At 36.5% G+C, this 25,956-nt stretch overlaps 1 protein-coding gene across 12 annotated transcripts in view; it reads right to left on the bottom strand.

The window, feature by feature from the left end:
* LOC124302699 (rho GTPase-activating protein 21-A) overlaps positions 1 to 25,956 on the bottom strand; it is a 101,073-nt gene that overhangs the window by 74,441 nt on the left and 676 nt on the right. For all 12 annotated transcript variants that reach the window (XM_046759113.1, XM_046759112.1, XM_046759116.1 and 9 more), the window contains exon 2: positions 4,220 to 4,269. In XM_046759113.1, the coding sequence (XP_046615069.1) occupies positions 4,220 to 4,258 (39 nt within the window). In that variant the 5' untranslated portion in view covers positions 4,259 to 4,269. The remainder of the gene's footprint in view (positions 1 to 4,219; positions 4,270 to 25,956) is intronic.

The following is a 25,956-nucleotide window of genomic DNA, read 5'->3' on the forward strand; positions in this document are numbered from 1 at the left end:
GAGTAAGGTCGAATTTGAAAAACAATCGATTATACTCAATTAATCGGGAAAGAATAATCGAATTATTCAAAAATAGATTATTATTTTCGGTGATTCTTGTTTCATACGCGTTCATACGAGTTGGCGGTAGTTGGCAGCGGAGAACTGCAAACGCGATAAGTAATATATATATAGATCTAGACACGTAACGTAACGTAACGTAACGTAGGTACGGTACGTACGTACGTAAAGCCCGTTATACGAGGCTGGGTGATGCGTAACAGCAGTCGGAGTGATGCGGTCGGTCGTAACCGTAGAGTCGGGGAAATATAGAAGAAGCGGCGAACTCTACGGTGATAAATTCCGGAGAACCGTCAGACTTGCCGCGATCGGTTGTCGGGTCGGACCACCGAGGTTGGGTTCGCTGGCTTTAGGGTTAGATCAGTCACGTATTTTTCTTATTATTCTTCTTGCGACGTTGCTGCTGCTTGTCGAGTGCGTCTCGTCAGACGCGAGGATCGCCCAGATTCGTTTTCCTCCTTCCGTCTTCGCCTCTTCAAAGCTCTTATATTATATGCGTGTATATTGGGGTGAGTGTTGATGATTTTTTTTCAGACCATCCCCCAAATCAACTATAAATAATTAAAAAACAATTTTCTGATTCTTTCAAATTTTTATATCAATTCTAACCCGTGCCTGTAAACGGATGGATATCACCATTTAAAATACACGAGTTTCGGACACACTCTCAGCATATATTTTATTGCAAGCGTGACGATGTTCGAATCCATCTGTAACTGCGAAGATTCAGTGAGTATTGGCGCTACTGTCTGAGAAAAAATTCACATCATCGTACCAACCAATCTCGACGAATTGCAAACCCTAGAAATTTGACCTTTTCTTTTTATTTGTAAGAAATGCGATTGTCTGTATCACCTACCTGGTATGACGATGTGAATTTTTTCTCAGATAGTAGCACTAACGCTCACTAGAACCTCAGGTTCACCTCAGGAAAGAATTATTTACGTCAAAGAAGCTCCGGTCAGATCAACAAAGTACGGCATTCGATCGATGTGAACGTTTCGTTGGCTAGATTCGTTTTAATCGAAGTACCTAATCGTTTCTGTCAACGAACCTGCGACTTGGAGGTTCAACGCATAAACTTCAATAATCGATGCTTGACTCGATCGCGACGAGAAAGGCTTCGGTTGAGTCAAATAATTCGTTAGACTAATTGTAAATCATTTTGACAGACTGTCTAATTCGAAATTGGTGAATTGAAGTTACCGTATTTGGAACCAATAAGGGATACCAGATTGAAGTTAGATGGACTTCAAAAAAATCCGTTTCGTCGGTTCGAGAATTGCTTTCCCTCTGTCGTTAGTAACGTTATTACAACGATATTTGCTAAGCGAAAAATCGTAATATCGCAAAAATTTTAAATTTTATGAAATTCATCAAACCGTAAAGCAAAACAAAATATTTCTTATAGTTCAAAAATTTAGTTCCTTTGAAGTAATCCAAAAATCGGTAAATCGTTAATCTTTTTCCGAATATTTCGTTAAAATAACGCTTCTAACATAAGTCTCGCGATAAATAATCATTAAAATATACATACACATATATACAGAAACTGAAATGCGAATTTTTGCGAATTTTTTCGACTTTAATTTCTGCTCGAGCAGTTATCGGCGCATACGTAAACGGATTTCAAGACGATGCTGCAGCAGCGGCTGCAGCAAGTCTGCTGCACTAGTTTTATCGATCCGGGCGGCGTCGCGTCGCGTCATCTCTGATGCACGTCTCAAGCATCTCAGTGCAGCGGCAACAGCAGCAACAGCAGCAGCAGCATCTCGAGTTCAAGTGCCCTTCGCAGATTTATCTTGAGGAGGATTTAAAGAACCAAGAGAATTGATCGGTGTAAAGTAAAAAGAAAAAAACAACTCTGACGTCGATCAATTTATCGCGAGCTCGACTATTGCAACGAATTACTTGTTACATAGGTCTGCAACCAAAAAACTGCAGAGATTATTTCATAAACTTTTACTCACCGAAACTGGGAAATATACTCAATAATTTTCATCGCGCCAGGTTTTTTTCTCAAACTCGTGTTTGTAGTTTCATTTAGAGTGAAGCCCCCCGTTTTTGACTCGAAATCTAGTTATCCTATTCTCGATCAAAGAGAAGAAGAAGAGGCTTCATAAGCAAAAAAGAATAGAAACGGAATGCTGAGTACATTTCGTGAAGATACTATTGGTCTGATTTTATAAGAACTGCTGTTTAATTCGTTGTAACGAACTGATGGTTTTTTCATTGTGTTATGCTTTTTTTCACACAAACACCTCGTGTTCTGCAAAAGACCGTACGTGATGTAGGAAATTGTAAGTCATTTTAGACGGAAACATAAATATTTACCAAAACCATCCCGTGCAGCTGAAATAAAATATTTTTTTGCTGATCCGTGTTGTATCGTGACGAAATACAACGTTTTGCTTCGTCAGGTTTTACTTCATCTTCGATAATCCCAAAAAAGCAAACGATGATTATTTATTAAAACATTGACTTTCACAATAACCCGCAACTACTTCAACGATACGACCATTTATTTCCCTTACACCGGAATTAAATCTGACAATATCATCGCCAAGTTATCATTTCATTGTCATGCCTGTATACGTGAACCACCATAATGTAACATGATTGAATTTATACGTGTGCAAACTTTCCCTTGCTCGCAACTTTCCAACGAGTTTTTATCACCTCGTCTCGTCTAGGCGACGAAGTAACGCACCTTCGACTCGAATAACCGAAACCATCGCTTATAGGGCAATTCTGACGAATTTTTTCACACCCCTTCAGCCCTTCCACGATTCAACTCCGACGTCAATAATTGGAAATCGCACGTTTCCGCCTCGAGAGATTATCGTGAACGATTTTTTACTTCATTTGTTTCTTTTTCTTTTTCCCTAATTAGATCTACCAAATCGAAGAATATCTTGGGGAATATCTTGCGTTTGATAACAAAGAGTCGATGAAGCCGAGATGGTCACGTTACGTATTTTTTCATTCCCGAGTTACCGAGTTTCCAATTAGTTTAAAAAACAAACCAAGACTTTGACCTTTTCTATAAAAACGATACAATCAAACGTTTACCAAGGTAAATAGTAAATATATCGTATTTCACACGATTTCCATCTCGTTTGGTTTTGTTTTTCGTAACACGATGACGTACCGATCGTCTACGATAAGCCTGAAACGGAAACGCAATTGACTAGTTTCAAATAATATAGATCGTACAATAATTGCTCGCATATAATCGCAGTCGAAGTAAAAGTCGAATCATTTACAACTTTCGCCAGTTTGCAGAGAGCGTATAATTTATATACATACACATATACGTATATACGTATATGGGGCATTCCACGTGAAATTTGCAACCCACGCACCTCACCCCCTTCGATTTTTATAATTTTTTAGTACGATAGATTATAGACGTATACGTATAATGCATGTAATATGATAGACGATGTGGAAATATAACGAGAATTATAACGAGGCGCGGATCAAACGACGCACGTCGTGTAAAACGGTTTGATATAATAAAGTGAGTGTCGAGATGTATAACAACGTCGTGTCTGCATACGTATATTTATAGGTATAATATAGAGAGACGGCAAAGCGAAGAAGAAGAAGTAGGTAAGTAGCAAGTAGGTGGGAACTAACGGATAATTACGTTTATATCTGTCCGATGGAACGGAGAAGACCTGCTGCACTGCCGCAAGCCGTTTCGGAAGAGAAAGAGAGAGAGATAGAGAGGGAAGTTTGAACCGTACAACGCGACAAGGATTTCTGTCTTCGCATCTCCCTTATTCATGGCAGTCTCACACACACACACACACACACGCCTTATAAATAACCAAGTACACGTATACTACACTACATGTACGATAAATCCCCCACGAATTTAACGACGATTATATAAATTTCCCGCCTTCCCATTATCTATTCCTTACCGAGGGGAGGGGGGGATGATTATTTAAAATTTTGTTGAAATAATTACAAGTCATTATTCATTCGCATCCTGTCACACACGCTTGCACTTTTTTCCACATGACAGATTATACATCGCTGTTGTTTTTTTTTTTCAGCTTTTGGTTAGAGTTTTTGTTTACTTTGTATTATTATTATTATTATTATTGTTGTTGTTGTTGTTGTTGTTATTGTTATTATTTTCACTCACCACGTGCACCTGCGGAGAAGCGTTCGGATTGTCCGCCATTGTACCTCGATCTGTGAAAATAAGAATAAATACAAATATTATCAAAACAATCCTTGTTGCAATCGATTAATGTATAACAATGGTAATTAATTAAGACACAAGTTATGTATACGCAATATGTATGAAATACACATATAAATAAAAATGATGTGTGTAGAAAAAAAAAAAAAAATCCAGTCTGACATGGAAAAATAAAAGCTTGCGAAAAACAAAAATTGCTAAATATTGAGATCTCATTATCGCGTGGCGCTTAGAAAATCACATTTCAAATGATGGAATCTGTGCGAATTTGTTTCACATTTTAAAACACGGCGTTGTCGGAATCGATTTTTCGATTTTGTTCCCAAATTTCACCGGTGGCTGAGAAAAAAGTTTGTAAAAAAATTCCGAGACCCTTTTCCTTGAATCGGTAACAACAGACGTACCGAATGATGATGAAAATCGAAAATGGTGAGGTACGCGTGGACCGCTAATTTTCCGTGGAATACACCCTACGCATAATTTTCACCCTGCATTCGTCGACGTTACGCGTATGAATACGTACGTTATCGGGGCATGACGTCACGGATTACGTGGGCGGTTTCGGACCTTCTCTGTACGTATATCGTATTACGAAAGGTCGAACTCGCCTTCGTGACATTTTCACCACCCGATTCGCCACCGCGGCGCTCTGACATTATATAAATTGAACAGGGAGGAGGATTTATCGTCTCCCTCCGTTTATAATAATTCGCGATATTTATTTACTCATGCGTGTTTTACGCATTTCAGATCTTGCATTTTCATGTAATTGACCTGGAGGATCGTTGACCTGCTGATGAATTTTTCAATCACGATCACACCGTATCGGTCAATTTATATGCAATAATAATTTATATAATAAATACGATAATAGATAATAACAAGAAGTAACCCGATATTAGAATTTCGATTCGACTAATTGTTGTACGACTGTATCGGTATACTTTTTTCTTTGTTCACAGTTTCCGAATCATACTTTGCCAATTCGTCTCGTTGCGACTTACGGAATTTTCGTCAACGATCATTCACGGCAAGTATCGTCGTGTGAAAATTTCAACATACGATATCCAAGACACCCAATTTGTACTCGAGAAAGATTTATAAATTCGTTGAAACCGCGCGTAGAAAAGTCGAGTTCTCTTTCCTTCGAAACACAACGATATACCCTTTTTCTTCGGTTTATAATAAATCCACCGATACATCAGAGAGCCAGACGTCGAGGGTGGATCGAGCGGTTAACCGCTGTTGGCAGATGACCGCAATGTTGTCGTGAAAATCCGCCTGATTCCCTGTTAAACCGGTATGCGCGAATTATACGCGTCTGATGACCGCGTGTCTTTACGTATTGAGTTTTACGTAGACTATAACTACAGTAAGCTCAAGTATTTTTGAAAAATCTTGGTCAACTGCAGTAAAAAATACGCACTCGCTGAGTCGAGTCTGTACGTACTAGATATATATTGTAACGAATTACCGTTGTGGAGAAAAAAGAAATTTTTTGAACAAGAATTAGCAAGGGTAGAAAACTTTTTTGGATGTCAGGGAAGTGAATGTATTCACGTTTCGTATACGTTGTTAGACCTGTATTAACCTATGTGTGAATTATTGTGCAATAATCCATACTTACGTATGCACGTACGGATGTACCTACGTCTATAACGATGTTATATACGTTATTGGTAAGTGGCCAAAAATTTTCAGCCACAGCCGGTCCGCGACGAACTTTGCAAACTTCTGTCTCTTAAATTACGTCGTATATTATTATACGTTATAAATAAGCCGTGTCGATTTGTACGTTATTTATAATCACCCTTCCTTCCAAGTATTATAAACTTTAGGCATTAATAATTCACTCGTAATCATTTTTAATCAATAAACGAACACGGCGGATGCAAAGCTGCGTTGAAAAAAAAAAAAAAAAAAAAAATGATACGGATAAATAATTAATCCTGCGGGACAGCAAGTATTTATTTACACATGTGTGCGTGCGCGCGTTTGTACAATAAGATGTATCAGGGTATTTCGGAAAAAAATAATTTACGGCTTTCCACCGCGGCTGCCCCTAAAAATGCACTAATTTCTTTCCGAAAATTCGTCAACATATCATACCTATGTATATTTGTATGAAATACTGATAAATAAAATGTATACGCGCAGTGTTATAGGTGCGAGATATTTTTGGCGCGAAATTCTAAACCCACCAGAAACATTCCTGGCTGGCTGTGGTGTGTTGGGGGGAAAAAGGAGAATGAGAAGGAAAATGAAAATGAAAATGAAAAGGAAAAAGAAGAGAGAAATTCCACGCGTAAGAATATCGTGACAGCTGTTTCGCGGGAATTTCTGCCGCTTCGCCGCGCTGCTGAGTAGTAAATCAGTACCGCGATAAAATCAAAGTATCCCTGTATACTTCGGTATTATTATACACACCCGCGTACAATGTAACGCCGGACGTATAGGTATGTTTTACAGAAAAAAACCAGCGGTGGAAAAATAAGAGAAACAAAAATTTTCCTCTCGTTACCAACTCGACAGGTTGAAAATCGTCGAGAAACGAACGGCGAAAATAAAATGCGCTGATGATTGATAATCGATGTAATATCGTATCGTTCTATAATAAATAATCGCGTAGAATGTTTTGTTCCTCTTTGTTGCAAAAAAAAAAAAATTCAAAAGCTATTTAAGAACCTTAAGAACGTTCAATTCTCTCAACAAATATGTCTGTCAATTTTCTGTCCGACGCATCGTTGGCCAGTTATAAAAATCAGAAGGAACAAAAACTATTTTTCGCGTGTTATTATCACGATAAATAAAATATTGCGATGCGCAACCTCTTAATGTAAATATTAAAAGTTCAAATTTTCACAGACGTATTTTTATACCTAAATGGCACTTTTGGAATTTTTTTTTTTTTTTTTTAACAGCCCAATATATACATATACATATACACGTAAAGATTTATCGTATAAATATTATACAAGATTGAAAAAAATTTGTTCAAATTCCGCACCTACGTACGTATATTATAAAATGTAAATAATAAATCGACGTCGCATTATTATTCGTTGAATAGCATAAATCGTAAAATGGTTGGATACCGAAAATCCATATTTTTCATACACAGATTGTACTAAATAGATAGTTTAAAAAAGAAAACTAGGTAAAAGTAAATAGAAATTTATGATATCCGGTGAAAGGAGGGAACATTCTTTACATTCTTTTATTATTTTCAATTCCCGATTCTTTTTTAGAATTAAGAGACGACGATCGCTCAGTCTCAACGACTTGACCCTTAGCTAGCTGGCGTGTGAGACCGAAGAAGGGAGGCGGAGGTGATAAAGAGAGATGAAATAGACGGATCGGACGGAAGTCAACGACCCGGGGTGGCGGCGCGAAGCTGTGATTCTATAAAGGTAGCTGCGTCAAGACGAAAAGGCGACGAGGAGACGAACCTGCTTGCCGGAGAGGAAGAAAAAACGCTTCGACGAAACGAAATTAGCGAAAGCGATCCGAACGTTTTCGAAACGAGGAAGGTACGAGAGCCCGGATCGATATCTCGGACTTGATTTCTTTTTTGTAACACGTTATAGCGGACTAAAACTAAGCAACGCGCTTATGCTCCTTTTTTTTTACATTTTTTTATCTTTTACATCGGCATCGTAACGTCAGCAAAACAGTTATTGTGCAATTTTAAAAGAAGTTGACTCTTCAAAATATGTATAAACATGTTTGTTTCTTTGTTATTACTTACTATCTCAACATTGTACGTGCAGTTTATCCTGTTAAGTTGTATAATAAATGGAGAGAAAGAGAGAATGGAAAAAAAAATAAATAAATAAATAACAAGGGAAAATAATCGCCTTTAAATTTAGGGGGAGAGATGATGAGGTACAAAGCACTGATCATATGGGATCAGAATTTCGAATCAATCGTTGGCCGTTTCTGCATCGTACAGCACGGCCTAGTTTATCCCGCAAACCACTTGACTCGCTTACTCTCTCTCTTATTATATATGTGTGTATATAAGAGCATCACATCCTACCATAGATTTGACGAGGCCTTGTATTAAAACTGTTAACGTATCAAGGTACCGCCGCCTGTCACTCAAGAAAAGGACCACCTTAGGCCCTCCGAAATAACGCAATTATTACGAAACGAGTTTTTCGAATTAGGTACAGTAATTATTCGTACACCTAGAGGTATATACGATAATAGGTTACAGGTTACGTAAGTTTAACCGTATTGTGTTCGATCGTTTTAACACAGATTTTTGCTACGCACGAGTTCGCTCTTCGATTCGCGAGTATAATCTTAAAACCTAATTCAACGCGTTACGTGTGTACGTATTACGCAACATATTGCACAGGTACGTGCGTATCGAACAGACGTTTGACCGACGTATTTTCGGTTGGTGATTTTACAAAAATTTTCTATCGCGAAGTAGAAAAATAATAATCATTGAAAAAAAAAGAAAAGAAAAGAAAAAAAAAGTGACGGAATTTCGTAGATTTCAATTGACATATAATTATAATAAACTAAAATAAAAAATAAAAATTTAATATTTGTTAAACTATAATTAACGATGGTTATCTTCTTCTCTGAATTTCTCACCTCGATCTCACTTTATTTTATTAACATTAGGTGAATTTTACAACCGCGTAAAGACTGTGTTATTTATATTCACTGACCGATCGCAAGTGATCAAAGTACTTGGGGAAAAAACAGATTTTTCTCACCAATCTCCGTAATTTTTCAAAAAAGAACTTGTACAAAAATAAATAATTTTCACTATTTTGGACTCGGTCGGTGTTTGAATTAAAATAATGATTCGCCGAACAGTCTCACTTGTAATCGTTTGAGAAAACTTTCTTTTCAACTCTGATCGATCTAGATTTGCTCTTGAAAATTTTTCGTGACTTACGTCTGGCCGAGAGATTGAAGTCGACTGCGGAGTGTGACTAATTGTAAGTTTGCGGAATAACGGAAACGACGCCTATGGAAGAACTGAATCCAACCCTCCCACCCTCCCTCAATACGGCGATGATAAGCAAACTCCTGGGTACAAACAGTACGAAAATTTTGTCAATTCGTACGATTTTCCTTCTCTGTAGTTTTCGGAATCGCTGATTACGAATCTGAAATCAGGTTTCAAAAATTCAAGATAGCGAATCCGATATGGCGGGAGGAAAATTTCAAATTTGATCGAATACGGTGAAAAAAACTCTGTGCAGGGATTTTCGGGGTCTCCGATTGGATTCGCCGTGCTGAATTTTCAAAATTTGATTTCAGATTCGTAATTGGCAAACCAAAAAACTTGTAATTTACCTAAAACATGTATACGTGTAGAGGTTTAACTTTCTCGGAAATGAATTATTCCTTCAATTTTCCGATGCATTTCCAATTGCACGATTGCTTTTCGTTCAAAAGTATCTCCCAAAATTGCAAGAAAACCATTCGATAGATTGACGCTGATTGAGTCGTACCATTTTTTAACGTTCACGGATAGTTTCATTCATATATATATATATATATACACCTACAATGACGTACGTGCAGGACATTATTAGAGAAACCGATGGATGCGTCAGAGCAACGAGAATCGCGCTAATCGACGATTCGAGTGCGTTTTCGCAAATTCTCGACAAGATTCCTCCTCGCCCTCCCTGCGTTGGGAATCGTGTATATAAGTAAAATGATTCACCACCGTCAGCTCGAGGCATGACGGGTTAAGATACGTGTACAATGTCGTCTTATCTCCTCGTCGGAATATTTCTGCATACAAACATCTTTTACACCTTTTACACCACTTTTATGCCCCGGCATTGGGCGCTTGCACACAAACCTAGGCAAAACATTGGCTTAGTCGCAGAAAACACACGTCATTAAAGGATCGTGTCCAGAGCCAGTCGACCCATCGCATTAAACCAACTCGACGGTTTCCTTGCGATAAGATATGGGTATGAGTATATTATGCAAAGCTACGTGTGAGATAAGTTTTGACCGTTGGACAAAATTCCTAGGAAAAATTTATGTAGCAAAGTTTATTATCACGGCGCTTCGCTTCGCGGATTGATGTAATTTTACAAATTATTACGAATGAGAAAGAGAGACGGAGAGAGATAATTGAATGAGGATAAAGGAGGGCGATGTATGGTGAGTTTGAAATTCGAAAGGTTGTGAAGTAACGGTCCGTTCTTGGAAAAAAATTTATTTTCGCAATTTGAACATTGTCCAAAATTTCGTAAACCGTAATAAAACAATACATTTTCATATTTCGCAAAGTCCGAACTCAAAGCCTGTATATTTATTCTAAAAATTGTAACTTGGCCATTTTTTTTGGCCTCAACGTCTCGTTACGTTAACATCGCCAACTTCAAACTCGGGACACACACACACGCACACACACACATATATATATAATGCCAGCTAGATACGAAAAACATGGATTACTGTAAAATTAAAAAATATAAAGGAATCATTGCAAGTCAAGAATTAATTCATACATATTATGTACAACGATGTGTACCAGCTGCTGAGCGTGAGAGAAACGTCGACGAAAATTTCGACAATCAATTATAAAATGTTTCGAACGCACGAAAGGCTGAATATAATAAATATTTAAACGCACCGTGTGAGATTATTTCACACCGTAAATTATATAAATGCACACGTACATATATTATACGAATACACGTATGATGGAAAATAAAAGTGTAGAGTGGATAGCTGGCTCGGGCAGAGACGATGAGAGGTGAAAAGCACACGAGTGTAATCAAGAAATATTTGCACGGCGCGTTGTTTTTCAACATCATCATTCGGCCTACGGTTCGTACCAGATTTACAACGTACAAGTTTTTCTCGCGTGAAATATATTCTACATGTATAATATACCGTGCTATATCAATATTTTGTTGGATCCGTAATATATTTATGTATAAGGCAAAGCGGCGGTGCGTTTGCTGCTCCAGATTTGTTCGTCGGTCCGTGAATTTTTTTTTTTGCTATTTTTTTTTCTTTCACAACCCTTACTACACAGATTTTTCTCACCCTTCTAAATATTACATTAATCTTCGTCGCCTCGAGAAAAAAAATGAGAGTGGGTAAGAAGATTGTAAGAAAAAGCGAATCGCCACGTGGCGCGTGCGTCGAAGTTTTATGTATATGTATACATAATATATATGTTGAAAGGAACAGGCTTTTACTTGAAAAGATTAGAAAATGTAATTTTCAGGCAAAATCATCGATCCGACGTGATACCGAATCGGAGAGAATCTGGGTGGTGAAAATTACACCAGACGCTGAACGTTCGTCGGAAACCGGTGAAAGAGAAGATCTGTTAATAGATACAGGGGATGTTTCGTTATAGACAAAAAGAAGAAGAAGAAGCGAAGGTAGTTGCGAGAGGAAAACGAACACTGTTGAAAAAAATTACCATTATACAACTTTGGAATAATTTTCAAGGTTGCGAATTTGCAAAACGTTATCACGGACAATCCGGAAATTATAAAATAACGATTTTTTAATTTCAATCTCTTTTTCTTTCCCCCCAATACAAAGTAAGAGAAACATCGTACGGACGAAGATTTCTGAAGGAGGACCCAGACATTTTGAAAAGTCTGCATCGTGAGATCATAATCGTTACGAACTTCAACCCGACGAAGAAAAAAAAATGTTTTCCTCACTTTACACGCGGTGGAATATATTTTGGTAAAATTCTATCCCCCTCAAGCCATTTACTACTGTCCATATTTATTTCCGATTCAACAGTTTCGGTATAATTGTACAGAAAAACGCATCGATACCCAGCTATAAATTATACAACGGGGACACGTATATAACCCTTCGGAGTGAGTAAAAATGTAGAAGCGTGCTAGGGATCCAAGGAATTTGTAAAAGAATGAAAAACAGAAGAGAATAAGCACGAAAGTGTTACAGATACCTATAATACGAGATACGAAAGGGGGAAAAACAGACGAAAAAAGAAAAAGAAAGAAAATGAAAATGAAGCGTCTCTTCGAAATACTTGAATGAAACTTAAAATAGACCAGCGTCTAGGAGGAAAAGTTTTCTATGCATACAGGTATGCGGGACTTTGAATGCGTGGACGAGCTGCGAATCGTTACCAAAATCTAGGAATTAGTGGTAAGGAATATTGTTCGTATAAGAGACGACGACGAGGTCTAATTATAATTATCGTATTAGGATCGCAAACGGGTTTACTTGCAGTTTCCTGAAGTTAACGACTATCCTACACAGTCGAGATCATCTCTCAACTTTTTCTCCCACATCCTCATCCTCGTCTTCTTCTTCTTCTTCTTAGCGTCTCGTTATCACATTTCAATCTGTTAGCTTCCGCCGTCAGAAAATTTGAACAGCAGCAGCGAACGAAGAGTTTATTTTTTTTTCTCAATTTTATACTTAGAATATATAATAACGTAATTGAAATTTAAATAACGATTTAAAATCATTACGCATTTATAATAGTTTTATATATGTAGATAGGGAAAACAAAAAAAAAAAAAAAATAGAAGTATAATTTTTTGAGGAATCGCAGAGCGTAAATTTTTTTCTTTTTTTTTTTCTGCGAGGATAAATCGAACCTGGCGCCGAACCAAATTGACAACTTGTTCGTGAAATTTGGCACGAAAGAGCACAAATTAACATTGCAAAGAAAACGGCTAAGACAACAATTGTATATATGCATTAACGAAGAAAGACCTGAAAAATAATTTCATTCGACTTTATAAGTAAGATTAAGAAGATTAGCAATTTGCAATTAAAACCGCGATGATATTGAAAATTTATGGAGTTTATTTTCTCAGCCGAATGATCGCAAGCCAAATGATTAATCACGCTACGAAATGTACAAATTTCTTCGTGAAAGTGTCGAAAAAATGTTTTGAAAAAGGAAGAAGAAAAATAATAATAAATACAATGTTAAAGACTTTGAGATAGATGAAAAGAAAATGGAAAAAAGCGAAATGAAATATTTTCACAGAAGAAAAACAGTTAAAATTAACGCTCCTTGAGCTGCTCCGGGTCAACTGACAGAGACGAGCTGTTAGTCATTCGATTATTTATAAACCGCAAAGCACGCGGAGGTGGAGAAAGATAATTAGAGTATTTGAGGATGGAGAAAAAATAAATATACAAATGTAAGAACGGCCGGGAAAAGCGATTGACGCCGGAATTCGGGCGCGGCATTTTTAAATAAATGACTTACTTTCATCATACGTCAGGGGCGGGGTTGGAATTCCGAATTTGAAAAGTTACGAAACTTGAAGAAATCAAAACTTCGAATTGGCCGAAACCCGTTGCTCAAAATTCCGAAAGTGTGAAAATAGGAAAACTTAAAATTTGAAAAAAATTTGTTGTTTCTTCAACGTTTAATTTCATAACTTCATCTTTCGCCATCAAATAATTCGGAATTAGGCGCTTTCGGAATTTATTAAATTCGGAACTTCAACCCTGCCCCATAAATTATACACACATTATAACAATACAATATAAATCTATATTTTATCGTTATCTAGCCTTAGTACTAAATCACTTGAATCACACACGTATATAAATAATAGCTATTCGTCGATCCGACAAATTGAAATGGTCACGTGAAACCGATCGACGATATATAATCATTAATAATTTCGTTGATCGAGAGTAAAGAAATAAATAAAAGCGAGGCAACCACTTCTCGGTTATATTGCCTAAACGAAAATCAATTTTTCTCCGTCAGCTTGAAGCGTTCTGCACATGATTGAACGATTACGAGTTGAGAATTCGTCGCGACGTGAAGCAGGTGATCGGTGCCAACGATTTTGGAAAAAGGCCAACGCAATTTCTCCGTTTTCTAAATATTTTTTTATTTTTTTTTCCAGCCTTTTACAAACATTTACGCGGTTCTTGAATTTTATATCATCATACCAAGAACATCGTGCAATAACTGGAAAAAAAATATTCTCCCTTTATTCCCCTAAACGCGCAGAATTTTGCATTTAATGCAATATTTGGAAGAAAAAAAAAAAAAAAACGTGTAATATTTTCTTCAACGTTCAATGCGTAAAAAACGATTCAATTATTTTTTTACCGAAGACCAATTCGTGTCCGGATCACAAAATGATTATAATAACATAACAATTTATAATAAAATAATCAATTGTGCGCGTGTAATAACAATAACAATAATAAGAACAAGAAGAAGAGGATGAGGAAGAGGAAGCAAATTCGCAGACATTCAGGCAATCCTTGGCATAAGATGACGATGCACGTAATGCAGTTTAATTATCATTATCGTTATCATTATCGTTACTAAATGTAAATCTCCTGGCAAATTTCCTAATAACCATGAAAATCCTTCAACCACGAAACTCGTTGGCTGCAACGCAACGAAATACGTACCTACGTCGGTAATAATGATACCGCGTAAATTATTAATTAATTTTACTCGCACACAACAATTTGAATATATATATATATATATATATATATATATATATATATATATATATATATATATATATATATATATATATATATATATATATATATATATATATATATATATATATATATATATATGTAACAAATAAGAGGAGTAAGAAATATATAGTATTATTGAATCGTGGATCATTTTTTTTTTTTTCTTTTGCAAAAAATTTTCCACTTTTCTACAACGTATCCTGACGTACTATATGATTATCGTCGCACGTGTTAAATCGGTGTCAATCGATATTCCATAAACTGCAATTGACTCGCGAATGACCGAATTAGGTCAGACATCAATTTCAAGGTTCGATTCGCGAACGAGCAAAGATCTGTTCCGAAGATATCGAACATTCTACAGATTATACACTCTTTAATATAATAAGAATTTTATCGAGATTTCGAGATACGAAAAATCATTTATAATAATAATAATAATTTGTTTATTTATTTAACAGTTTGCCAGCAAGAAAATTACGAATCTAAAAAACCTGCAGGAAGTTACAACAACCTGTGCGTAGGATTGGTATGATAACGATTAAAAAATCCAACTTGAATAACTAACTGAAAGGAACCAAAGAGAAAAAAGTTTAAAATGATCTATATTTAATCTCGGGCATTTATCACCATCTAATATTACAAATATATATATATATATATATTTGTATATATATATATATATATATATATATATATATATTGGATAAATTATATTTTCCCATTATCAGGTTTTATTTAATGGCCAAATTTCATCTTCTTCGTTCATTGCGCGTGATATTATACATAACGCTAATAAATCATTTTTATCGCTGCTACCGTCGCACGAACGCGTTTTTTCAAGAATCGAAAAACTATCCAATTCTTCTTCATCACCGCGGGAATTTATTTGAGTAAAAAAAAAAAAAAAAAAAAAAAAAACACGTTTCAGATTCAAGACAACTCGTGAATGATAAGCTCAGAGTCGCGTTAAAGTTGAGAAGAGAAAATGGATTTGTATTAATGTAAAACGGAGGAACATCGCGATTGTTACGAAATACAATAATCAGTAACTGACAACCACGCAAAAATAAATAAACAAAAAAATAAAAATAGAGATACGAATGAAATCGAGCTCGAATGACGAATGAAAAAAGCAATACAAACTATAATTCAACGATTATTAAATAAACGTGCAAAATATTGTGTAAAATAAATACATTATAGACACGCCGTTTCTCATTCAACGAAACTCGTTAAACATTGATAAACGATTAAAAATATACTTGCGTAACTTCTTCGACCAAATATTAATTCACGTTCAAACTTTTCAATACCGCACCGGCTGTGTAACGAATATAAAAGGTATAACAAACAAAACCGGAAACAGTATAAACCCGGTGTACCAATACACATATATATTCAATAAATACAGATGTAAGCCGGTTGCACGAAATACAGAAATTGTTTAAAAGGTCGTAGAACCGACCGAAAATCAATGAACAACGAAACTTGTTCCTTTTCTCCATCTCTAAGACGGTGGTTGATTAATTATCCGTGTAAATTATTGTTTATAATTCACGTCGATCTTTGGTTCGAGCCGCGAGACAAACGACGGTAATTTGGTTTTTTTTTTTTTCGCTCCGAGATTTAGACGTCAATTAATCCCATTAGTCGTGCGATTAAGGAAGCGTCTCTAATAAATATCAAGCCACCACGACCGCAGGCTGCCGCGTTGAACAGATTACAGATGTAATAAAGATCGATAAATCTTGATCAAGCCTCAGCGATTGATTTATTCCCGAGCGTCGAGTACCATAATCCAACGTAATAGGTTCAACTTCTCAAATTTCTTTTCTCCTTTCTCTCTTACCAATGCTATGTGGCATAATAATTATAAATTATCGACGAAACGTCGTGCCGGTGATAAATAATAACGTCGAAATAGCAGGAATTCCAGAATTCGATGCAGAAAGTCGCGTTAAGCGTATCTCTAATTATCCTCGGAGCTGCAGAGCGGAGAGAAAAGAGAAATAAAGGAAGGGAGGGGGTAAAAAGAAAAATAAATAAATAAAAGAAAAAACGGTAGTTGTGACCTTGACGCAAATTTTATACCGCGCCAATTCGACCCTCGGAAAGATTGGCGGAGATTGCAGAAAATACGGGAGACAAGGAGACGTCCTTCATCCCTAATGATGAATTTAAAACGTATCTGACCATGCATGCACGTACATGCATACATGAATCCGACTCGTTTTTTTTTCCATTCTTACGAAGCGCATGAAAAATAAGGGGAAAAAAAGTTTCAACCCAAATTGGTTAATAAAATGCAATATATTCAAAGAAGAGAAGAAAAAAAACAACAAATTTTGCTCCAACTTCATCGATCCACAGAAGTACAAGCAAAATGTTGTTGGATGTCTGTGAATTTTGTCACAAATGGCAGGAACAATATGGATCAGATCAAGAGAATCATCGATTTTTTAGGCGTTAATTACACTTGCAGAAAAATAATGACCGAACGTATGACAAAACTTCACGTTACTCAAACACGTGGAAAAAAGTTTTCGTATTTACGGGGACCCCTCCGATTTAATCTGGGACGCTCAAATTTTGTACAAATTTTATATTTTTGCCATTTATTTATAATCAATCCAGTGGTCGAATGGGTAAAAAACGAAAAACCACCCCAAGATATACATGTTTAAAATTCCTTTGGATATAATATTATAGCGTGGAAACTTTGAGAAAAGAGAATAATATAGGTATAGACGGAGGAAAGAAAAAGGAACGGAGAATGGAAAAAGAGATCAAGTTTTATTTTAACGCGATTATTTCCGAAAGATTATCAATAAATTCCCTCTCAACTATTTGTATCGCGATAACAATATTATAAGTAATTGTTTGCGTACATGTAACGAAAGTGAAGTTGGCTACGAAAGGCATGATAATGCATTAGAAACGTAAACACCATGGCCTCCAAGTAGTCCTTGAATTGTTATAATCGTTGCGCGTTACGCACGTGCATTGTTATATAAAATTACAATTAATATGCTGCAGCTACGGTTAATTGTCCGTTGTTTATTATTATGCGGACTGCAACACGCTTCAGAATTCCAAAGTTAAAAAAATTTGTATATATAATATTATATGTATATTGTACCTAATGGAGATACCGAAGTGGACATAACGTAATATCGTAAATTGCAGTAAAGTTTATCAAGTAAATTATACGTTGCGAGTACAGGTAACAAAGTTGTAAATTGTATCGAAGGAAGTTGAAAGTTCGGAATAGAAAAGGGAAGAAAAAACACGACAGAGACAAAACTATAAAAAGGCAAAGCCTCTAACTTTATTACTTTTCACATCGCAGATTGTCGAAATAAAAGATTAGTGATGGTGACCCGCGTGATTTTGGTGACCCGCGTGACCCGCGTGACCCGCGTGATCGTGGGAGTGGTCATCGTGCCCGTGGTGGTGATCTTCGTTGGCTGGAAAATTGGTCGAAAGGTTGAATAAATTGGTACGAGGGTAGAAAGTTTAAAAATAAAGAGAAGAAAAAAAAAAAAAACAGGAGATTTCAACGGTCGAATAATTAATTCACATCGCATTTTAGTCGAGGGAAAATAATTCTCTATAAAATTGTGGGTGTGAAATTTTACGGAAATAGAATTGCGATGAAATTAATTCGAGCTACGGAAAAAATGACGCGTTAGTTTCAATGAAAATAAAAAAAAAAAAGCGCGCGCGCGACGTATGAGAAAATGGTTTGAATGAAATTCAACACTTTTTTTTTTATCAAAGTCTAGTTTAAATAAAGCAATGAATAAACGTAAATATCGTCAACCCGAAACGATTGAACAAAACGTTACGTTAAAATACGATATATTACCAAAACTCGTCAGTTTCATGGAAAAATTGTAAAATAATCGTTGAGATGTCAAATTATTCTAAGCGACAAGCGAACGGAAGTGAGTTTCAAATGAATCTAATATCGATGAAAATGATTTGAAAAAATAAGTAAATAAAAAATTAAAACGGAGTAAATGTAGTGAAAAAATTATAACCTCCAACGAAGAAGAAACAAATTTTCCATAATTATAACTATATGCATACATTACACCATATATGGGTAAAAACACTTACGGTGCTCCTGAGCCTGGACGAAAGTGTAGAGTTGGCAGATGACCAACACGGCGAATAAGACGTAGGCGATAATCTTCATGTTGAATAACAATATATACGTATACAACTCCTCTCTTATTACCTGGTTTAACAAAATAACGCGCTGCTGCTGCTGCTGCTGCTTCAGAGATGCGAGCAAGTTTAGTTATACCGACAGAGGCTCGGACGGCCGGCATTTATACCGAGATTATCATTATGCAAGCACTCGCGTGTTGTTTGTTAACCATCGTCGTATCGCCCAGAGTTGATCCCAAGGGGTTATCGTCTCACTTCGTTAAATTTCATTCGTTTCGTGGATATGATAATGTTTGAAAAAAGAAACGACAGATGAATCGAGAAATCTATCAGGCATCGTCGCGTCGCCCCAATTATTTTGATTGTCCAACCTGCGTATGTACGTTAATTCCAGCGAAAATATATGATAAACTGCGTCGAATTCAGAGATAACTTTCTTTTTCTAGAAATTTGTACTGGCGTTAATAAATTTTTGATAGTCGGTATTCGTTGGTAGATTTTCACAGGTCAACGCGAATTTTCAGTCCGGGTTCTCTAGGTGTGAAATTTTTCTTTCCTCCGCGTAATTATTACAAGAAAAAAAAAATAAATAAAAATAGTTTCATCAGATAAAGTTTGCTGTTTTAAAAACCGGAACAATGTTTCGGATTTTAAGTAAAATTACCTATTTTCTCAAACATTTACTGCAGTTAACAATTAAACAAACTGCAGTTTTGCATTTAAATCGCTTTTGTTAAATAATAATATTGTTTCGGTTTTTTTATCAGCTGAATAATTGAAATCATACATTTTCTTCCATTTTGAAACAACACTTTCCTGACTGAAAAATCAAACTTTTTTCGCGAAATAGTATTTTTTACGTCTCTAATATCACTCAGCATGTAACAATCACGTAGACAAATCCCAGGCACAAAATCTCTGCAGACTTGTGCTTAGCGAAATTATTAAATAGTTATTTCTCCCAAGGCTACAAAAGCAAACTTTAACGGTGGTGTACGTACATATTTTTTCATTGTTTTGATGCGTGAGAAATAAAAAAATAATCAACTCAACCGAGGCACGGAAATGAAAAGAAATTTTTGCTGAGCGGTGTTGATCAGAAAATTAGTTAATTAGTTCGATCGAATTAAGTTCGGATCTTCAGGCTCGTTTATCGTCGCATATAAAAATTTCCACGCTGTAACTACATAATGCTTTTTTACAATAAACACCAGACGCCTATCTGAGACGACGTGGAGGCGGGTCAAAGCGATATTAATTGTGAAACTCACTGTGGAAAGAGTTCATTGGAACGATTACATTGATACATATCACATGTGCATAAAGGGAGCATAAAATTTTCCTTCGACACAATTGTTTGTACAACGTTCTGCGAGTTCGTTTGAGCATGACTAAGCGATCGGAATGCTTATAATTATAAGATTAAATAAATAAGAAATTGTGTAACGCAATAATTACAATTTTTTCATCATCGCGTTGCAAGATGCAGGCTGCACACGCAAGATAAATAATAATTAGGGTAGATTAATCGTGTAAAATGTTAAATCGCAAAGATAAGACCTGATGAAAATAAAGAACGATGAATTCATGCGAGAAGCATATTTGAGAATTATTTTTAGAGCATGGGAATAGAGCGATTTGGCCATGAATTTTGATATAATCGCACAAAATTGGGGATGAAACAAAAAATAAAAAAAAAAAAAAAAAACGAAGACGAGATCATCGAATTATATCATTTTTTTTTTCTTTTAATTACTCTTGCACAATTGCAGTGGCCACGTGCACGTAAATATTATACATAAGAAAATGAGACGCGATAATAAAGGCTAATCGCGCTCGGTTATAAGAATATAATTAAAAAATATTATTGGAAAATACTAAATAATCAAAATCTTATCAATATCGCTATAGGATGAATAAGGCATTCCGTACCGAATCGGTCAACATTTATAATACGAGGGATGCATAAAATTCATTTGTCTCGACGCGACGCCTCGATTTTAAATCGAAATTTATTATTAAATATTTTTCCAACCCTGAGAAATCAACTCATTCTTTCCCTTTTCACAATGTCGAAAATACTGAGACATTTGTTTTAACGTTCCGAAATTGAAAAGACGGATAATCAGAATTATTATTACTGAAAGCAGAATATTTGAAGAAAGGAGAACTTTTTCTAAAAATTACGGTTGAAATATTCTGCACAATTAATTATAAACATATAATTTGCGACCCAAGTTGCATTGACGTAAAAAAGAAACACGGATATAATTTTTTTTTAAAGTTCTTTGAGGGGTTAATCGAATTGGTAAAGAAAAAAGAAAAGCTCCAAGTTTTTTTCTGCCGAGTAGTACGAATGAACGCGTATATTTCGTTTCTTTAGCAATTCGTATACATGACGCGTAAGCTGTATCTGCAGACCAAATATTCCATTTATACATCGACGATAAGAAGCAGCTTATACGCAACAGCGGGCATCGCCATTATCGCTGTCTTGCACTCTGTGACTGTCGACAGTCGATCCGCAGCATCGAAAGAAAATGGTACATCCGAGGTACGTAAAATACGACATTTATTGTTGAATTAATAAACAATAATAGATTCATTCTTCTATTATTTTTTTTTAATATATATATATATATATTTATATTTAAATAAAATGTGCACGCAACCATTGGGGAAAGTTTTCTGCACGCACCAGTTGCAATTGAATTGCAAGAAGAAAATTTTCCGACTAACAAGGTTTTTCGAAAGCTGCACCGAGTTCATTCAAATATTGAGAGATGTTTGTCCGAAAAAAAAAACAGTAATTAAATAAAAAGAAAACGATGTAATTACGGTTTAAAAAGTGTATTATGTATAACAACCGAAAATTTGAATTCAATTTTATAGAAGCAAAAATTGATTCCGTACTTAATGTATGAACGAATAAAAAAATCAGTCAAATGACGAACAAAGAGGTCCAGTTTTTGATAGTTTTGAAAAGTATCCATATCCATTATCGTTCCGTATTTTTTTTCTTTCAACACCAGAAATCGTATAGAATATCCATTTTAATAAACATCGATCAGAGGTTAAAATTCTATTTAATCAACAGAGTTTTTCCTTCTCTCCTCTAAAATTGTTTGAAGTGAATTTTGAATAATACGCTGATGTTTTCTTTTTTCTGTTCGGAAGTAAAAATTTCTGACACATGTTGAAATCCAAACAAGTTTCTACACTTCGATATCGCGTGATTGTAAATCAGGGCACAACATGCAACTTGGGTCTTAAATTTGTGTGGATTTTCTTTGTTCAAACTGTTATTATTGTTGTTGTATCTTACGCGTTACACTCGACGAGACCTTAAATCGCGTTTCGACCGCTGGCCGATCCGACAGCATAAGCGACGACTGAAAAGAATAAGAAGAGGAAGAAGAAGAAGTCACGTTCAACCGCGCGAATAACAGTAAATATTCCATTCTACCTGACTGGCTGCAACCGTTCGTTCTGTTTCTTATTCTTATTCTTATTCCCGCGAGATGTCGAGAAGAAGAAAAGAAGAACCAGCGAACACGAACTGAACCATGATGCAAAAGGCCGAATTCACACTCGCGCGCGAATCTTGTTGCGTGTATAATGTAATACGGGGTGTACCACTTGAGTTGACACGGCAAAATATCTTGTGAACGACGCGTTTGAGAGAAAAATGTTTGGAATTAAAGTTTCATGGTTCGTTTTGAATAATAATAATGCCGGAAAGTTGTTGACGAATTGTTTAAACAAAAATTTACGTAACAATATAATAACGAGATTACGTATGCATCAATCTGCAATAGATCGGGAGTAAATGAATCGATACGATCGATCCCTACGAAAATCAACGAACGGAACGGAATCGCGCGGATCCTGTGAACGGTATTTGCGGTTCGCGATCATCATCCTCGTCTGAACCTCTGGGTTACAAACCAGTTCCAAACACTCGTCTTAAAGGTTCAGAAGCACGCCGTGCTGCTGCCGGTCAGGCAGCAATGACGTTGAGAACTGACTTCTGTTCGAGGCAGCAATTGCGTTACTCTTGCAGCGTTATACATATACCAACATTGTATACGTCTGCATATAGAACGCGTGTGAGAGAAGAAGAAGCAGCAGCAGCAGCAGCAGCAGAGAAGCGTTAATTGCCGTATTTAACCCCGCAGTGCAGCAGCTTGTGAGCAGAGTAGTTTTCTCGGTTAAAACTATGCTACCCAAGATATAATAGAACTCGATTCTTATCGAGGAAATTTCCATGTATTTGTTGAATTTGAAAACAAATATTCTCTCCAAATATCCGTATCGCAAACGTTGAAGCAAAACGAGTAGCGCAGAAAAAAAAAAAAAAAAAAATCATGCGCACGATGCAATTTTTGTACCTCTTTGAGTAAACCTAACTCAATTATAGTCGTGTGTGTGTGGGGGGGGGGGGGGGGGGGGTGACGAAGAAGGTATAAATTTTCAAAAACGTTTCAAATTCGAAACAGTCATCAGTTTTTGAATACAATCAGATATTTCTACGAGTTTCTCTTAATTTTCTGCTTCCTCCCGTTAAATTGGTCTTCACCTATTCGCTACGCCGCACGTATTTATCATCGGTTTCGTTGTTCGTTTATTTATTTATTATTTTTTTTTTTTAAGTGCTTTTTGGGACTACTTTGAACGTCGCGGATCGGGTGAAAAGTAGCCGGGTAACTCGACCCGACCCAAAGTGAAACTAAACGAAACGAAGAACCTCCAACGGCTGTTGGGGCCCTTTTTTACCTGCTGCAGTGTGCGAAGCAGGTCCGAATAGAGAGATTGCTGCATCACGCCACCCACCGCATTTCGTGTTTTTATATATATTGACTGACGACGAAGAAGAAGAAGAAGAAGTTACGAGTGAAAAAGTAGAACATGAAAGAGGATAAAAAGATTACGTGCGAAAAACGACGACGCAGGCAGAGAAAAAGAACAACGGTTTTCACCGATCGCTGATCAGCCGTTAGATTTACGCTGCTTCGCGTTCAACGAGTACGTCTATCGTACAATGCACACCTTATCGCATATAGATGTAGATATGTGTAACAATACGTATGTAATACCACACACAACGGCGCGTGACGCAACAACGACGATGACGCTTTGAAACGGCAGAATGAAAACGTAAGTATAAAGCGTTGTAAAATTGTGTAACAGCTTTATAGCAACATATTTTACACATGTATGCATACGTCTATGTGGGTTGGAAATTGCGGCGTTGAATAAAACGAGTGCAGAGCGGAGTGGAGAATAAATTGTTTTATTAACCCTGTTGGTCAGCCCCATGCACAGGAATTTAACTGCACGCATGATGGGTGAACAAGAGTGAAAATTTAACTCGAGAAGCACGGCGTCGAGTTTTTCCAATCTCTTTACAAATGTATCGCATCGTCGTGTGATACCGGAATAAGAGAAGAAACGTAAAGTAAGAAACGAGAGATTTTTTTAACGTATATTTGATTCCGAGATACGGTAACGTAACATAGTTTACTCATGAGATAAAATTTATCCAGACTTGTACGATTAAGGGTAGAAGAACTCAAAGAAGAGAAATCGGCACGAAAATGTTTGTCGTTTTTCTTCGTTAAGCTCGCGAGTGGGTTAAGAAAGTGTAACGAGACGCTGACGAAGATTCGTACATAAAATCGACGACTGCAAGCAACCATTTACCGGAAGATTAATTTGTTCCATCAGACACGGGATGATAATGATTGAAATTAGTGAGGCGTGTGAAGTAACAGATTTATTTTTTTCACCGTGAAGCTTTTCATTACTTGTTTTTCACTCCCAACTTTGACGGCGTGTAGGTAAAAATAATTTTCTCACCGAAACGATGTTGTCATTGCGTCGTTTAAGACCCTTTCTTCCTCAGCACAAGGAACAAATCTTCGATAAATAACAACGTAACATAATAACGAACGTTTGATGTTACACGTACCTGTATGCGTAGGTATATTCGAAAAAGAAACGATTCCTCGATAATCTCCAACAAAGGTTTTCTTATCTGACCGAGAGGAAAGAGGAAGATTGTCGTTCGCGAGAGGAAATAGAACCCGTATATCAAGAAGAAGAAGAAGAAGAAGAAGAAGAAGAAGAAAAAGAAGAAGAAGAAGAAGAAGAAGAAGAAGAAGAAGAAGAAGAGGAAAAAGAAGGCAAGGAGGCGGAAGAGAAGCGAGATCACATCTACGATTCGTAACGGCCGAAGGTGGAGGAAGAAGAAGGAGGAGAAGAAGAAGAAGAAAAAGAAAAGAGAAGAGAGGTGGAAGAGGGGGATAAGAAGGGGGAGAGAAAACGTGAGACCGAACGTCCTTGGCAAGGCTAACGAACCAGAATGCCTCGTACATACGTAGATGCATCTTACACATATTATACGCGGTGAGTACGCGCTTCACGAGAGACGAGAGGTGGTCCGATGAACGTCCTCGGGGATCCTGATTGACACAGGAGGCATGCAGCCGTTACGATTTGAAACGAAGCACGCGACGAGGAGTCTGAGAAGACGGGATTGAAGTTAGTAACGTTTTCGCAACGACACGCTGGGAAGAAAATCACTATTTTTTTAATATTAACAAACAAATGATTTGTTAAGGAACTAATTGTAAGATTGCTGAATAATGAGTATGTTTTGTTTCATCACGGTTTAGTACTGAATTTCAAACTGTTCCTAACGGTTTTTCCTCGGCACGAGTCGTTACTAACTGCGACGTCGTGATCTATCGGGCTGAAGTTTGCAACGGTATTGTATACGATGCATTTTTGGAAAAAAATAGTTACTTAGCAACTTTAGGATCAGTTGAAATCTAGTAAACCGTTAATGCAAGCAAATATATTGAAAATTCAACTTCTTCGACGCAAAAATAGTAATTTTAGTTTCAACGTTACTAACTTCAGCCTGATTATTTTGATCCGAGAAGAGCGTGTCGCGTGCAGCGTCGCATCGCGTCGCGCTCACGCGGTTTAATCAACGCGACAAACATCGTTGTTCTTTC

The sequence above is a fragment of the Neodiprion virginianus genome, chromosome 4 (genome assembly GCF_021901495.1).
Source record: "Neodiprion virginianus isolate iyNeoVirg1 chromosome 4, iyNeoVirg1.1, whole genome shotgun sequence".
In the NCBI taxonomy this organism is placed as follows: domain Eukaryota; kingdom Metazoa; phylum Arthropoda; class Insecta; order Hymenoptera; family Diprionidae; genus Neodiprion; species Neodiprion virginianus.